The 13,602-nt window shown below is 40.7% G+C and overlaps 1 protein-coding gene across 1 annotated transcript in view; it reads right to left on the minus strand.

Annotated features, from left to right (window-relative positions):
* Positions 1–515: 515 nt before the first annotated feature.
* The window catches only part of GAD2 (glutamate decarboxylase 2), a 37,621-nt gene continuing 24,534 nt past the window's right edge, over positions 516–13,602 (minus strand). The window contains exons 7-13 of the mRNA XM_083863687.1: positions 12,222–12,338; positions 11,048–11,112; positions 7,178–7,256; positions 5,323–5,472; positions 3,492–3,599; positions 1,796–1,885; positions 516–1,165 (exon numbers count right to left, since the gene is read on the minus strand). Of these exons, the coding sequence (XP_083719813.1) occupies positions 992–1,165; positions 1,796–1,885; positions 3,492–3,599; positions 5,323–5,472; positions 7,178–7,256; positions 11,048–11,112; positions 12,222–12,338 (783 nt within the window). The 3' untranslated portion in view covers positions 516–991. The remainder of the gene's footprint in view (positions 1,166–1,795; positions 1,886–3,491; positions 3,600–5,322; positions 5,473–7,177; positions 7,257–11,047; positions 11,113–12,221; positions 12,339–13,602) is intronic.

The following is a 13,602-nucleotide window of genomic DNA, read 5'->3' on the forward strand; positions in this document are numbered from 1 at the left end:
AGTGTAGTTTGGGACTGCTCACAGCAGAAATAATTTTGAGATAAGAATTTACTCAGATATGACTTTTTTTTTTTAATAGGCTTTTTAAACACAGAAACCATCCAAATACAACCTTATTTCAGTCTTGGTTAGCACTGTATATTGATTGTGCATCTGCTTAGACCACGTGGGAAACATAATTAGGAATAATCGCATCCTATTGTACTGTAATTGATCTTATTAAGTGGTTGTAAGAGCTGCAGTCCTCTTGAGGTTTTTCAGTAACCAACACTGGAGATGTACAATCCATATGACATGGACAAAGAATGTATTACGTGGGCTTGTCTTTTAAAATAAACAGTAATAAATATTTGAGGCACCTCCATCAAAAGAAAAGGAATTCCAGTTAATTTTCAGCTTCTGTCCTTGCAGTTTTATAACCCATATAAAATAAAAATATATAGTTTACAAAATAGGATTTTTTTAATATATATATATTTCCTTTTGTAAAACTATACTTATTTAAATACATTTGAAATGTTGCTATAGGTAAATTAGAAATTCTGTTCTAATACTACGAAAAAGGCAAAATCCTTTCACTTTTAAACATACAGCATGTATATTCTGCATCTCACCACCCCCTCCCACTTCCCTAAATCTGATTTTGTCATAATTTTGGGCAACTTTGGCATCATTCAGTCTGATTGCCGTTAATTTAAAATAATTAGTTAAAATTTGGGGTAAAATTTTAAGTATGTTCTGGTCTTCCTTATTTGTTTCAATGAAGCTTTTTTGTGCAGCTAATAATTCTGCACAATTATTCAGGAGGCATTCTAAAACTCAGGAAAGGACTTTAAAGGAGCCATGTTTCTTGATTTTAAACTGTACTCTACTCCAACGCCACGATATAGAAATAGATTTACTTTGGAACAAACTACAAATACATTCGCACAGTTTGTGACAACTTAATTGTCTACTTAGAGGTCCAGGAACAGACTTTTACACCCAGTTATTATAAATCTTGTCCCAGGCGTTCTATTTCATCAATCAGGAAATCAATGTCCTGGTGAGTGGCTGCAGGGTTGGAGATCACCATCCGGAAGAAGTTCACTTTGTCTCCCAGGGGCTGATAGCTCACCATGGTCGTGCCATACTCCATCATCCTGGCTTTTATCACTGGTGCCACCTGCAGAGCAACAAAAAGTAGGGGATGATGATGATGATGACTATTATTATTGTCATTATTATCATTATTTTCATTATTATCATCACCCTCATTATTATTAAAACAGAGTATACCTCCTTTTTATATAAAGGAGGGAGAGCTACAAGCAGCTGAAATGAAATTACATCCAATATTAATAAAAACATTACCCCCAGTAAGGAATAAATGTCACACTGAAAAGGAATTCAATTTATCCCGTTCCTTTGTCCTGCTCTTTAAATGACTGGGGAAATTTCCCTCTGCTTCTTCCTCAATATTGCTGACAGGGACACAGTAGCTGTTTTTTGTACTGTTCATAACATGGCTACAACTGTTTTCATATGCCGGGCCGCTGTAGTAGTGTTGAGCTTTTGCTGCCCTTGCTGGGTTTAGTGACTGCAGTTCACAGTAGCTTCAGTACATAAAAACAGAGCAAACACATGCTCTGGAGATCAGGCAAAGCCAGGGAATACCACACCTGGGACCAGAGCAAGGTGGTGCCAGACTGACCTGCAGTAAAAGGGCCATGGAGGTGTCACTTGCCAGAACCTCACCCTGTGCCCTGGGAGATCACTCACTCTGGGGATTGCCTGTGAGGGTTTCAGTGCTCACCTTCATCAAGCGGCTCGTTCTCTCTTCGCTGTCCTCCATTCCACGCAGGCTGGGAGGTATGTACCAGAAGCAGACATTTGTGTGCTGAGGCTAAGCACAGAATAGTAATAGTTTACATTGTAAGAAATGCTCATAATATCTCAATTGCAATTAACTTCATGCCTTTCCTCCCTCTCATACATCATCTTGTGACAGGAGTCAATGGTTTTCATTATTGTGGTCCACTGAGAGTCATCATCATTATTAATGCAGAAAAGACAATTTTAAGCAATTTATTTCCAGCGTGTCGGATGCAGAAACACATCATCCAGCTGGGCAAATATATTTATGCCTTTCTGAAAGGCATCTGGATTTTGCATCTCCTGTCCCCTCCAGGGGCTGAAGAGACCGTGTGGCTAAGGCAAGAGTCTATTACGGATAATTTAGAGGTGAGGACCGTGTCATTTACTTTTATTACATGACAGAATAATATAGAATGTGATTTTGTAAACAAGAGCCACAGGTGGTGCATAAGACAGTCTAAGATTTTCTTACATTTAATGAAATTTATTGCTTCTCAATTTGATTCAGCTAGCTGCTGTATTAATATGCATGCTCCACAGCATCTTAGCTCATTTAACATCTATGGGAGCATTAAGCAGAAAGGCATAAAGTAAGAACTAGTTGACATTTTGTGCATTTTTCCAATCTCCCAACAGTTGCCTGCCTTGCTGTGTTCCCCTTTGCTGGATGCTAAATGTGCGTTACAGCAACTCCTCCTGCTGCCAGCTCCCTTACTCATCATCAGACCCAGTGGACCAAACTCAGTGATGACATGGGAGGTGGGAGAAATAAATTCCATAGTGGTATGTGGATATGAGCCTGTAATCTCTGAAGAAACATACCAATGTTCATCCTTGTTCTCTTTCACAGACAGAACACCAGCTAACTCTGTAACAGAGGATTCTACTAGACCTGTCTCCAGCCCTCACAGCTGGAGAGGTTGCTCACACAGTGATGGCCAAGCACAGCAGAGGTACAACCATCCAACCCAGGCTGCACTGCCCTGGGCACTGTGCTCCAGCCAAGCTCCTGGTATCCAGGCCTCCCATCCCAGCTGGAGTCTCTCCACATAACAGGCCTGGTGATAACTGTACCCCAAACAGTGGTGCTACCTCTGGGTGCCAGCTGGGCTCCCAAGCAACACTAGCCCCTGCCCTGCTGACTGCGCCCCTCACAGCAGGGACCTCAGTGCAGATGGTCCCTCCAGGTCACCCCAGTTCCCCTGTGACTGCTCACCTAAGAATGCTGAAAAACTGCTCTGCACAACTCTCCTTTCAGAGCTGTGTGGGGTACTGTACCTCCACTCCTAACAGCCCCTGCTATTAGGAAACTGAAACTTGTTTTTGTAACGTAAGAGCTGGTTCTCATTGTGCCTCTCTGTGTTGTGTTAGGCTGAGATCTTTCAGGTCTGAGATGTTAGGCCTTTTGTTTCAGCAGGGTTAAACTGAGCAAACTGAACACTCAGGCACAGCTGCCTCTTCTCCCTTGTCCCCGCATTCCATGAGGAAGAGAGGAACCTCTGTCACAAGAGGCTTTGTTACAAGGGTCCCTGCTTTCTGTCTCATGCCATTTGATTTGACCTGTTGGCAGCATCCTGATAAGTAATGAAGCAAACACTGTTGACCAACTAAGAAAAAGAAATTGCACTACATACCTTTCCATCAAACACCATTTCATACCCTTCTCTGTTCTTTATTTTGTTGTATAGGTATTCAGCAAGTTCCAAACACTTATCAATTTGTGCTTCAAATCCTGTGGTTCCCTTTATAGAGAGATGAAGAAAAGAAGTTACATAAATATATGTTCTATGAATTATAAGGGCCAATACTTGCCAACACATCAGCACAAGTCACCTCTCAGAAGTCTCTGTGAGATCAGTTAAGGATCTGATTCTATGTGATGAAGGGCACTTTGATAAGCAGAGCTCATTTGTCTCTAGCTCTTCTCACTGACACCCCGGTAGCCAACTCTGCAAAATAAGCATCAGGTATTTGCTTGGTTCTCAGGAATATTTTGCTGAGAACCTGAATAGCACCTCAAAGAGTGCCTTTGATAGATTTTGCAGAGAGGCTGAGGATGGTTTTGGATAGCTTGGACTGGCACACAGAGGGGTCTTCAGAAGGTGTTAAGTTCCAGACATGGGGAGTCTCCCTCTATTTTCAGGATAGGGGATTTTAATCCTCCAGGAATGATATGCTGGGGAGTTTCCAAGAATAAGTTTTTTTCTTTTTTAGTTAAGCACATAATGGGTAGATACATTTTAGAGCCCAGTCTGATGCCTGTGAAAACACACTTTGTTTAGATACTCCCCTGCCTCTGTAGTGTTTTTCTCTCTTCTTTTCTAACAGATACCATACAAACTCAGAAGCTGTGTTTTTAAGAGCTGCAGAAAAGCCTGCTTCTTCTTCTCTGGCAGAAGTCATAATCCTCTCTGTGACATCATAATTGTTCCTGCAATCACCAACTGTGATGCCTCAAACAAAGGATGCAGCTTCAAGATAGAGGAAGGGGAATAAACAGCTGGAATAGATAAACTCTTTAAGAAACACATATCCTATTTTGTAATGTTAATATTACAAACACAGTGTGAGAAGAGAAAAAGCAGTACAAGGCATATTGAAAAAATGGGCTTTAGGATAAATGTCTCTGAGTAATAGATGCATGTCCCTGCTAAATCTGTTCTGGCAGTGCAGAACTGACTTAAAAACCCATGTCATTATCCCTCTGTGTATAGAGATTTCAAAACAGAGCACAGATAGCCCTGGGAGAAAGGCTTGGAGTAAAAGAGACATGTGGCTAAAATCGCCTGCCACTCTGCAGATCCCAGTTAGCACAACAGCTATTGCATTCTCCTTTAGAGACTCCCACCCCTCTTCAGAGGTTTAATGAAGCACATGAGAATCTTTAAGGCTTTCTGGAAATGAAAACAGTGATGTCATCTCCTCTGAACCAACCTTAGGCAACCTGACATAATAGATTAAATAAATACACGCAAGAACTTATTTAGCAATATAGACAAAGTAATCATTAGAGCTGGTGTTTACAGTGAAGAGCTTTTGATGAGTTTTCCTCTACTCCTTCAGAAGATTACTTCATATCTACTGTATGCAATGAAACTAGGTATTCCAATCTTGATTTGCCATGTTTAATTTCTGAATGTAATTAAAACATCTTTTTATTTCCAGAAATCTTTGTAACAACATTCCTAGGTATATGATTTATGCTGTTAGCCTCCTACAGTTACACAAGGCAGATGCTATGCAAAGCCATACAGTTCAAGTTTCAAAATCATGTGTGCTGCTTTGAAGCTCCATCGTTAAAAAGTATAAAATCCCCAGAAAATAATAATGTTCTTTCTTTCATGTTATATATGTGAAATTCAGGTCAGGTATTTTCTAAAATCATTACAGAAAAAAACCCCAAGCCTCAAGTATATCTGGTGTGCATTATTTTAATACAAACAAATGTGTAGCAGACAGTCCTACCTTTGCCCTCCACATCAGCCATAGCTTGAAGACATCAACGTGCCGCCCACACTGCAAAGCCTTGTCTCCCGTGTCGTAGGACAGGTCGTAGTGCTTGTCTTGTTGAAAGAGGTAGGAAGCATGCATTTGATTGCAACTCTGCATCAATCCCTTATGGACACAAAGACACAAGCACAGGGATGTTGGCACAGATTTGACTACTGCTTTGAGGGTTGCTTTGCGTGAAAAATTACAAACACCCAAATTCAGTTGAATATATGTCCAAGTGCAAAAGGAAGATCAAAAAAAAAAGCACAAAACTAGACTTAGTTGCTCAATGGACTAATCCCTATCTGTGCCCAAGACACCTTGGTACCTGATCCAGCAATGTGTAATCCACTCCCAGATCCAAATATTTTTTTAAAAAAGCTGGGCATTGTGCTTCCTAGCATTCTTATGCTTAACTTCATCTTTGGATCTTGTCTTTTCTTCTTTGTTCTTGTTCTTTTTCCTCCTTTCCTTTTAAGGCTTCTTTCCTGAGTCAGACCAAGACAACTGGTGACTAATCTACAGAATATCACAGCAGTTTTCAATTGCTTTGGTCTCTAAAATTCTGATTTTTATTGTTTTCTTTCTCTGTAGGAAGAGTTCTTTTCTGCAAAGCCCGCAGCCCTTTTCTGCTGCCCTCGTATTGGATGCTTAAGTGGTACAGAAAGCTTTGAACAGACAGAAGAGCATACGGCCTTTAAAAACCCAGCTAGAGCTATTTCTGGGCAGCAACATACCATTCCAAAAGGTAACTTTGTGGGAGGGACAGAAGCCAACAAGGTGAGGAAACCTGGCTCATGAAAGCATGAGTTTTCCTTTTCAGCTTTTTAAGTAAAATGCAGAGAGCCATGTTCTGGCTCTAGTTAAGACCTCAACCAAGTTTATGGTATACCTTAGGGCTGTTGCCTAAAATGGCAATTTCCAGTCCAAGAAGAATCATAACATGGCTGTTTATCATCAAGTCTAATCTTTATGTGTAACTCAAAACTGAGATAGCAAAATGAGAGGGGGCGAAAAAAATTGACTGTCTCCTAATCTGAACCATCTGTTCTCACTAGAAATGAAGGATGGTACTGACTTCAGCTGGGCTGACTTTGTCTTGGGGAACTGACCCAGAGGGCAAACAAAAGCCAGTTTCTATCTTCCTAAGTGCAATCACTTTGTATACAATCTGTTGTACAGCTGTTAGCAAAACAGCAACCAGCTTTTTGATGGCTGGTCTATTAAGTGGTGGCTGTACGGCAGCTGTCCCAGTAAGCGATGGTTATATGAAAACTACAGGCTTGAAGGGTAATTCAAATTCTAGTACTAAATGAAATGTCTACTTTTTATTCCAAGTGCACTTACTGTTCCATTTTTACTTCCATGTGCCCCCCCAAGTGGATATATAGATCAAAGTTGAGCAGGAAGGCAGGAATATCATAAAAGTCTAGAAAGTATAATGATGCCTTGATTCTTGGCCAAATGTTGTACTACATGTAACCATGACTTTCACCCCTAGAGGACTAGAGTTTACCTGAAGTTACATCTTATGGTACACAGCAACTAGTGGGGTTACACAGCTTTGCAGCCACAACTTAACCATGGACATCTAGAATGGAAAGTCTCTAAACTCTGTACAGATATTGCCATTGATTACTTCAATTTTGCTAGACATTTGCTTTAATTCCTTTTGCAGTCACGGCTGAAGCATGTAAATAGAGGCCTTTTCTCAGTTCCTGTTATAATCCTCATCACATTAGCATGTATTAGCTATGGCACAGTTATGAAGAAACCATCCAGGATTTTCAGAAGTAAAGAAGCAGAGAAGCACGTTTTTGTGACATACCTCTTCTCTTACTAGCAGGGCTGAACACTGCAGTGGCACACCCATCATCTTGTGAGGGTTCCAGGTTACTGAGTTAGCCCTGGGACAGAAAACCACATGAAACTCAGACATTGTACTATGTGATGAAACCCCAGAGGCATATAGAAGTAATTAGAATAATACTGAGCATGTAGAAAAACTCACTTTTTTCTTTTTCTGAGCAAGCAAAGCTGAAAATAATCATGGCTGATATTGGAAAAGCAATGCATTCACAGGGGACCTAATCCACTCCAGTTGGCTTTTGGATGACAATCTGGCAATTTACCACAGGATAATTGCTCTATCCACTAAATTTAATCAGTATTAAACTTTCTGGGGAGTCATCTGTACTTTACAAACATAGGGCAAACTTCCTAAAAACCTGCACTTGACTGATGAACTCTCTAAAATTGCAGTCAATTAAAGATGCAGATAGGAAGCTGGCAACCTAGCAGATCTCCCTCCCTCTGATTCCAGTTTCAGCAAGATTTTAGTAATTAGCTCACATAGGCATTTAAAAAAAATACTTGAAATTCTTCTGAGTATCACTAAGGTTCTGAGTAACCTGGAAAACCTGGCCCAAAATAATTTTTTCTTGGTGTTCTGATGATGGTAAATTTTCATACCTTCTTAATTTTGCTTGGCTATAGGAATTCACACAACTACAGTAATAAGCATGAAACTGCCAGAAGAATCTCATCCTGCCTCCCTTCAGGACACATGTTGGAAAAACTGCTGTCAGCCTAAGTTTTGGGAACAGAGAGCTGACACAATATGGTCTAGAGAAGAGGCATTTGGAACTGTGGGAAGGGCTGAATGGAAGATTGTCCAGTTGTTAATTATTTTAATTCTGTGTTGTGCTTAACTGGCTATTTTATAATTACTATTGTTACAAATCACAAATTAGCTGATAAATGTATATATTTGCATCATATGTGGCAAGCTGTCAAGGACACATAGTGCACGTGACTTCATCTAGTGCAGTGATTTGTATTCTGATGGTATAGATCAGTCAACTGAGGCATGTGAAAATTTAAAGGACCCAGGAACACACTTGCAGGTAACACTGATGTGAACAGAAGTGAGCATGTTAGAATTGCCAGTGTGTTCCTTTGTAGGACTTGGAGACAGCGCTACAGGTTTTTATGCATTTTCTGCCAAATTGCTTCTACTCTTTCAAAACAAGCAACTTCAAAATTCACATGGACATCAGGCAGTACTTCTGTGCTTTCTCCTTTGCTTCTATTTAAATGGGACTGTGCAAGTGCCTGATTCAAATCTGTAGGGAACAGTCTTCCGCAGGCAACATCTGGCCACTTGGCTTGGCTTTGCTTTTTGAGTATTTGCAGCTCAGTATTTAATCAGCTCAGTCAGTCCTCTGATTACAACACCAAAGCTAATGGTTCCGAATATCCACTCAGGTGTTTGAATTTCCCTTGATATGATACTTTTTAATTTTATTTGTGCCTATGCCAGATCAGCCAGAAATTCTTTAGGAGACCTCCAAATAACAATAGAGGTATGCATTTTCTCAAGCAAAAGGGTTAGTTACTGACAACAGCTAGATGTGAATAATCTGTCTAAAACATTTAATTTACCCTATGGTCACTTATTTACCTAATTAGATACCAACTGCACACAGAAAAATAATTAATTATGTAAAATAAAAAAAATCTACCATTTTTCATTTGTTATCCATTATTTTGGGCTTCTGTCATAGTATGTGTTTGAAGAAATTGCTGACCAAGGCAAACAGTGAAGTAAAAAAATCTACAGGAATCCACCGATGTTTTCCAAAAGCATATCATGTTTGCCCAAATAACTGAGCACCAAGAACCTATGTGATTTTTTGGCTGTAGGTCAAAGGTAGAAAAAAAAGAGAAAAGTTTTTCCTTTACAGATTTTGAATGTATGACAGGAGAGATTCATGACTGGCAGAATTTGGTCCTGAACCATCATTAAATACAGACTGATGCAATCATTGACCAGCCACAGCCACAGACCCTCTATGGGAGCACTCACTCACTGCACACATGCTTTTCTCATGTAGCTGTGACGCCCTGCCTGAGCCTCTGGATGGGGGACACCAGGCTGAACTCCTGATGTTGGCCAGAACTATCTGCTCCACACACTGGGGCTCGTGCTTCCTTCAGGGCACCTTCCAGCACCCTGAAATGTGCCATGGGGAGACTGGAGGGCATGGCAAGGACAGTCCTGCAACTTGTCCTCTTGTGACAGGAGTATTTCTGCTGGACTGACTGCTACCAGAAGGATGTGAGTACTCAGAGCACAGTGTGCTGCAGTAAATGTTCCCTCTCCTATCAAATGTGAATAACAGCTTCAGTTCTCTTCTACTCAGACCTGTGATGACTCCATTATCTACCATGAAACAGAAAGGTCCATAAAAGGTCTGCTCTAAAGGTTCCCACACTTGAGATCTGGACAAACTGAAATGAGTTGTTGTGTCCAGCAAGCAGAGGAACAGCATGCAAAATAACAAATTTCCCTAATTCACCGCCAAACATAGTGAGATGGTGCTTATCAAAGCACTTAATAAAATCCAGTGGAGCTCTGGATCTAAAGCCTATTATGTGGAAAATGTTCCAAAGTAGATTTAACCTGAACTTCTCATTCCAGCACAATTTGGACAGCAATCTGGGAGGCTAACACTTTGTTTCATACTCTGCTCTCACAGGCAACGAGGTGTATTTTTGCTTGCTGGATATTTGGGTAGATGTCCTTTTAATGCATGATATGTAAGTCTGGAGTGCTATAGGCAGTCTTAACTAAATGAAATTCATAGAATCATTGGCTGCTTTCCAAATTTTGCATGAGAGATGTATGAGAAAAGAACTGAATCATCAAGGTATCTTCCTAATCTCCAGGATCAGGATAAGGAAGTTGTTTGCAATTTTAATTGGCAAGGAACAGCAATTTGATTTAGTGATAAAGAAGGAGGAAGGGAGTAAGGGAGTAATGATTTACTCTCAAACAATACGAACTTCAGTAAGTACAGAAATGCAAGTGACTTCATCTAGCCCAGTATACTGCCTCTATAAAGTGGACTAAATAGGTGACTGGGAAGAATATAAAACAGGGCAAGCACTTATGAACTTTCCCTGAATACTCTCTGAGCTTCCGTTCATTTGTGGCTCACAGAAATCCTGAATGGTTTTTGTCTTTCCTTGAATGTAGATAAATCTCAGCATCCTATAGAAAGGATTTCCACATCTTAACTAAATGTTTCTGAGTAAGCAGCTGTTTTAAAGTTTAAGGTCAGTCCTTCCAGCCTGGACTAGCATCACTTATGTTCATCTGCATTCTCTCCAATGTTTATGAGCTCATGACTACAACTGTCTATATATCCAGGCACAGATTTACTGAAGACATTAATAACAAACACAGCCTGAAGAGGTGTGACAGAGCAAGTGACAGAGCAGGACATCTGTCCTAACTGCAGGTGCACCCATGTTTTATACTTGAAGTTTTATACTTCAATGTACAAGACTTATAAAATTCCCTTCTTAGAGGAATGAAATTGCTAGTTCATGTTGGATGCTGAATCAGAGAATGCTGCAGAAACTACTCTGGACCTGTGAATATATGGTGGGAGAACAGAGAAACAAGCATGGAATGTCTGCTGTTTATAACTTCAAAACAAACTGACACACTACTATAGCACAAAGGCACCCTGCAATGCTGCTTCAAGTGGAAGGACAGTTTATATGATTTCTCCCAACTGTATCTCAGAGACAACATTGATCCTTAATTTTTACAGGCATTGCTATGGTAATCACAAGTATGTTAAAATGCATTTATTAAATGTCTTTTATTGATACTAATAAATCATACCTTTCGATGCCATTTAACTTCCATTTGTGTTTCCTGGACATCAGGAGCCCACCACCCCATGCTCCCTGGAAGGCAAAACACATTATCTTAATGAGACCCCTGCTTTCCTCCATGATAACAGCTGTGTGTTCCCATCAGTTTGGGACCCTTTTTATCTTGCTGATGTGGCACATTCCAAAATGACCAGGCAGCTGGGGCCTGAGGCATGAGCTGTGCTGACAATTTTCTTTCAGTAGCTTGGAAGCAGTGGTTAATAGCCTCTAATCTGGGCACTCACCCTTATCATCTGCAAACCCCTCACTTGCCCCTCTAACACAGCACATTGGGCTGCCCTGCACTGTAATTAAGGACTTGCAGATCTGCTCCTGGGTCAGCTGCTTTTTCTCTTGTACTCACTGAGTTATAATAACAAGCCAGGCTGGGATCTCAGCTGCTCTGGGGGATTTCCATCATATTTTGGTCCCACTATTGCTTGCCCTGTACTCATTTGCCCTCCTCACAGAGATCTGGAAGAAGCAGGCATTTCATGCAGTTGAGAAGTATTTAAAGTAAATACAAATTCTTCCTTTGAATGGACTGATTTTGGATGACACAGTAATACAAAATCAAGATTCCCAAACCTACGGGAAGTCAATTACCAAGCCTTTTTGGAGAAAGGATTTGCAAAAATGACATAGAAGATATTCTAGGGCTGAAAGATGATCCTTCAGAAGGATTTCTTGGCAAGAGCCTGGATAAAGCTAAGTAGCCAATCTGATAAATTTCCCTAGCACTTGCATTAACCTCATCAGCAATTTGCAGTACTTTATTCCAGACAAATGCATCCTTTTCCTTATGTATTTATTTTGCAGCTGCTGCAGAAGCTGAGCCAGTGCTCAGTATGCTTTGTACGTATTTCTTTACTAATGGCATTTAAAGATAAAGCTGTAAGCCAAAAGCATTCAAACTAGGTCATCTTAAGTGTCCCAGTTGCTACAAGTACAACTACAGCCACAGCTCCTAAAATATCCCCTGACCTGAACCTTTCAGAGGAGTGGGAAGTCAGTGCTTGGATGCTAGACTTAATTACAGGAACTAAATACGATGGGTTTTGTACAAGATGACACTCTCCAAAATGAATAAATTAATGTTAATACACCTTTTAATCCAGCCCTCCACGTATGATGGTACTTACATCCACGTGCATCCAGACTTTGTATTTCTTGCAGATGTCTGCAATAGCTATGAGAGGATCAAATGCCCCATACACTGTTGTCCCAGCTGTGGCACTCACCAGAAAAGGAACAAATCCCTGCAGGAAAGCAGAGAGACGTTATGCATGGCCAGAGTGCTGCAGCCCCCTCATCCCATGGCAGCTCCAGCTCCTCTGGTGCTGTCCCCACAGTGATCTCAAAAGTGTCTCGCAGAGGACATCCCTGCTATGTTACCCTGGTTTTCTCCACATTTCGATGCCAGCGATATTATAGTTTCTACCTTAAGGTGGCAGCAAACTTCCAAACCAGTATCCTCCATTTATTAGGGGGCATGAGACAGGTAAGGGCTCAACAGAACATTTCTGCTTCACACCACCTGCCTGAAACAAAAAAGTCTGCACTGCAGGATGTCACATAAACAAACCTCAACCAGGCACCACAGTGAGAGAAGCTTTTCTGGTGGACTGTGCCCTGGGCTGCCTTGCACTTATCCCCGTGAATGTCTGGCCATGTGTTGCCTCAGTTTCGTCAGTGAGAACATCATGTCTGAGGGTGTCTCCTGGGGCAGTGGGCAGGGGAGATGTGGGGTTCACTGCCAGTCCCACCCCTCATACAGAGCTGGGAGACAGCTCTTCAAAGGTAAAAGCAGCAGCCTCACAGAGGCCAGGGACCATCTCTTGGATTCCCTAGCTAAACATTGTGCCTCACAGCAGAGCACTCATCAGCCATCACTTCTGCACCATGAGATCAGGGGTCTGCTAGAATTTACACCAGTGTTTCATTTTAATTTCAGTTTTAGTTACATTGATTTCATAAGGAATACTTAGAGGTCAAGAGTGGCTACTTTTTTCTGCAGAACTGGGGTTCAAACCGTCAAACAAGTCCAAACTTCCTTCTTCAGCAGTCAGTAGGTTTGAGTGGCACTCTATTGTAATTTTGACTTATTTTTTTATCTACTGTATTGCTTTTCTTGGAAAAAAATCTGCTTTTAATGAAGTTTTGTGTTATTAGTCAGCTTTGTCGGCTGAGTGTCTAGTGAATATAAATGCTGAAAGCACAAGGCTGAGTTCATTGCATACTTTAAAATCTGATTCAATTCTAGTTTCTCTTAGAACAAATACAAAAGTGTGTGCATTTTTAGAGATACATGGATTTTAGTTTACCTTCCATTGATTTGGTGAGTCTATGGAAAATATTTTCAATGGAATAAAACATATTCCTCAAAATGATTACTCTGGTTTTGACAATATTCAGCTGAGAAGCTGCATCATATATCATAATATAAAAGAGGAGTATGTTATGCAAAACATCATATAAAAAAGAAAGCCAAATAGCTCATGGATATTATGAAGTAACCCTAAA

This window comes from Zosterops lateralis (genome assembly GCF_965231275.1).
Source record: "Zosterops lateralis genome assembly, chromosome: 1".
Taxonomy (NCBI): Eukaryota; Metazoa; Chordata; class Aves; order Passeriformes; family Zosteropidae; genus Zosterops; species Zosterops lateralis.